This window comes from Fonticula alba (assembly GCF_000388065.1).
Source record: "Fonticula alba strain ATCC 38817 unplaced genomic scaffold supercont2.13, whole genome shotgun sequence".
Classification (NCBI taxonomy): Eukaryota; order Rotosphaerida; family Fonticulaceae; genus Fonticula; species Fonticula alba.
The window spans coordinates 315,832-319,230 of NW_009242983.1; the positions used below are offsets into that span (position 1 = coordinate 315,832).

Sequence of the window (3,399 nt, forward strand, 5' to 3'; positions counted from 1 at the left end):
GGGGGGGGGGGGGGGCGGTAAGCGGCTGGGCCCACATGAAGGAAGCAAGCGCGAGGGCGGGGAAGGGGCGTACCCGCCGAAGGAGGACGCCGATGCGGGTGTGGCCGTCATGACTCCCCGATAGCTTGTGCGGTAGGGGCAGGGGGAGCGAAAAGACGAGTGGGAGAGGGGAGGGAGGGAGAGGTGCGAGGGGGGGGGGTATGGGGAGGCGAGGTGAAAGTGCAAGTGCTACCGGCTCCCGACCGGGGCCCGATCGGGTGGGGGTATTTTCAACAAAAAAACGCCTCTCGCCCCGGTCACGGGCGGGGACCACGCCGACCGCCGTTCCGGTGCGGCTAGCGGCGGGGGAGGCGGGCGCCCGGCCGCATCGCCTGTGTCGTTGCTCCTGCTGGCCCGGCGGGGCGACCGGCGCGCGAGGACACGAGCGGAGCGCCGTCCCCGGGGTCCCCCCGGCGGCCCTGGCTCCGGGAAAGGGACCGGTGCTCCGTCGGAGATCTGACTGCCCCGTGCGAGCGCGCGCACACGCACACCCAACAGCCGGCCATCGAAGCAGCCCGGGGGCGATCCCGCGCCGCCCTGTGTGGCAAAAGAGCGGGGGGGGGGGTTGTGCGGGGGCGCCCGGGCTGGGGGCATGCGCTCCGGCCGGGGCCGGGTCGTTTGCACATGGCAGATGTGGCGGCCAGCGGGCGTGAGCGTGAGCTGTTGTTGTGGATGGGGGGCCGGGAAGAGAGGGGTGCGGCGCCGTGGCTCGGGCCGAAAACCGAGCGCGCAGGGAAACCCGGCATGTGCGGCGAAAACGACGAACAAGAATTCGGGGAATGTCACGACCTGGGAAGCGGCGGTGGATGGCTGCCGGCGGCGGAGATTGCCGACGCCCATGCCGATCCCCCCCGCGGCGGGCGGCCGGGCCGGGCGGCCGCGGGGGCGGCGGAGTGTCCCCGGGGTCCCGCGGGTGCACAGGCGGCAAGACAGGGCGCACTTGCGAAGCCCAGAAGCATCGGCGGCCGGCACCTGGGGCCAGCGGCCGGGGGGTAAACAAACGTTGGCAGGGTGCCGGCACTCCGCGCGGGGAGCCCTTCGCCCAGGCCGCCGGCGGGCCGCATTCGCCCGGTGGTGGTGGCAAATGGGTGTCCCCGGCCCGGCGGGGTTTCGCGGCATGGAGCTAGCCCCGATGGGGGGATCGCGCGCGCGCGCGCACGCACACAGCCCAGCCACACGCCGCTCGGCCGCGCGGCCGAGCCGCCGGCCAGTCCGACAGTCCGGAAAGAACACGCAGAGGTGCTTTTCCGGGGCCCCGGCCGCCCCGCTGCGCCCCCGGCTGGCCCTGCTCCTCCCCCGGGGTCGCAGCAGGGGGGGGAGAGCCCGCGAGTCAGCCGGAATCCCTTCGCCCCCCGCCCCTTCCCCGGCGAAGGGGGGGCCCAGGGGCATGCGAGTGTGCCGAATGCGCTGGCCCGGCCGCGACGCCAGCCCGGGGGGGGCGCCGGGCACCCGCGGGCTTGGAGAATGTGGCCCCAGCGGCACCGCCCACGGCGCGGGGGCTGGCCACAGGCATGGCCGCCGGATGCGTGAAGGACGGGGCCAGCCGACCGTCAGGCGGCCGGGGCCGGGCCGAGGACGGGCCCGGGCGCGCGACACAACCCAGCACTGACGTTGCTCCGAGCCGCAGGGCCTGAAACCGGGAGCGGCGGCCCGCAGCTCGAACACGCGCGCGCGAGCGGCCGCCAACCGCCCCCCCTTCTGGCTGCCACTGGCCCCAGCCCGGGGTCCTGTGCTCCGGGCCCCGCACACACACCATTCCTTCCCCCCCCCCCCCCGGGCCGTGTGGGTTGTTTAACCGCGTCCCCGGCCGGCGCGCGCGGACCGTCTCCAAAGCAGGGCAGGTCAGACGGCCTGCATGCGCGAAAGGGGTCCCGCGCGCGCGCGCGTACGAGCCAGCGCCAGTGGGGGGTGCATGCGCCCTTGGCCGGAGGGGGGGGGGCTCCGGCGCCATTCACCCGCCCCGCGGGGCGCACGTCATCCGTTTGGTCGGTGTGATGCCGCTCATGGTGTCCGCCCGGCCTCCGGGCGTGCATTCCCCGTGCGATGCGTGATCCCGGCGGCGCACGTGCAGCCGCAGGTGAACCCTATCCGTCTGCCGGGGCATGGGGCCCGGGGGAGCCAATCGCCGGCCAGCCGGCCAGCCGGCCGGGCGGCCGGTCGGCATGCCCCCATGCCCCTCGGCCGGGCCACTGATGCTCGTCCTGGCGTGCGTTTCTTCGCGGTCCCCGGGGCGCGGAAGGGTTCAGGGGTAAAAGGCCCCAGTCGGCCGACGGACACGGCGCGCGGAGAGATCGGCCGGCTGGAGGCGGGGGCGGGGGGGGGGGGGGGCGCATTTTCCCGGCTCTTCTCCTCGGCCGGGGGAGGAGGGAGGAGGGGCCCGCGCAGGGGCTTTTCGCTTGGAAGAGCGGAAGACCCAGGCTCATTTGTTATGATTATTTATTACGACAATGCCAGCCCCTTCTCCCTTCTCGGGCGCCTCTGGCCGGGGGCTTCTCCCGCCCGGGGGGGGGGGGGGAGAGGCGTTTGCGCCCGCGGCTGGGCGGCCCCCAAACCGGCGGGCACACGGCGCGTTCTTGTTTCGCAGCATACCGGCCGGGACGCGCAAATACGCCGGAAGCCGGCCCTTCTCTTAGTCCCCCCGCCCTCTCCCGGTCAGGGGCGGAGTGGGGGGCTGAGGCACGGGCAAATGCGCGCACACCGGCTGCCCCCGACGGGGCCGAGGGGTAGATTCCAACCCTTCGCCGGGCCGGGGGCGCCGGGGCTGCGAGGCTTCGTTCGCGCTGTGCGCAGGCGTGTCGGGCCCCGGTCTTCGGCACGGGGCACCGGGGCGGTGAACCCCGGGCTCCGGGCGCGCCCCGAACGGAGGCCCCGAGAGAGAGGGGGGGGGGGGGCGGACCGAACAGATGCCGGACACCCCGGCACACGGCCCCCGGGGCGGTCGCGGAGGCCGGCACCCCTGGCTGTGGCGGCCGGCGGCCCCGGAGTTGGGAGGAGAGGCCTGCCCCCGGTCGTCCCCGGCGCTGGGACCCTCTTTGGGCCGGCGGTGCCCGAGCCTGGGCCGGCGCCGGCCCGACCGGCACACAGATTGTGTTCACTGGCGACACCCCCTCCTCCCCTCCCTCTCCCCCCTCCCCGTCGCCCCCCCTCCCCCTTGCTTTTCGCTCCTCCCCCGCTCCCCGTTCCCTCCCCCCCCCCTCCGTGGCCGCACATACACACGCACACACCCCTGGCACGCCATGGCCGACTCCTCCCTCGACGGCTCGTCCTCCGCCGCGCAGCAGAATGTCGTCGCCGATGCCCTCCTGAACGGTGCGCCATGTCCCCGGGCCAACTTGGCTCGTCTGCTTTTGCGCCTGCCCC

The 3,399-nt window shown here is 74.8% G+C and overlaps 2 protein-coding genes across 2 annotated transcripts in view; one reads left to right on the forward strand and one right to left on the reverse strand.

The window, feature by feature from the left end:
- H696_05732 (hypothetical protein) overlaps positions 1-111 on the reverse strand; it is a gene marked incomplete at its 5' end in the record, with an annotated part of 4,321 nt that extends 4,210 nt beyond the window's left edge. Inside the window, one exon of the mRNA XM_009499546.1 lies at positions 74-111. Within this exon, the coding sequence (XP_009497821.1) occupies positions 74-111 (38 nt within the window). The remainder of the gene's footprint in view (positions 1-73) is intronic.
- A 3,085-nt stretch (positions 112-3,196) lies between these two features.
- H696_05733 (hypothetical protein) overlaps positions 3,197-3,399 on the forward strand; it is a gene marked incomplete at its 3' end in the record, with an annotated part of 5,291 nt that continues 5,088 nt past the window's right edge. Inside the window, exon 1 of the mRNA XM_009499547.1 lies at positions 3,197-3,348. Coding sequence (XP_009497822.1) covers positions 3,276-3,348 — 73 coding nt within the window. The 5' untranslated portion in view covers positions 3,197-3,275. The remainder of the gene's footprint in view (positions 3,349-3,399) is intronic.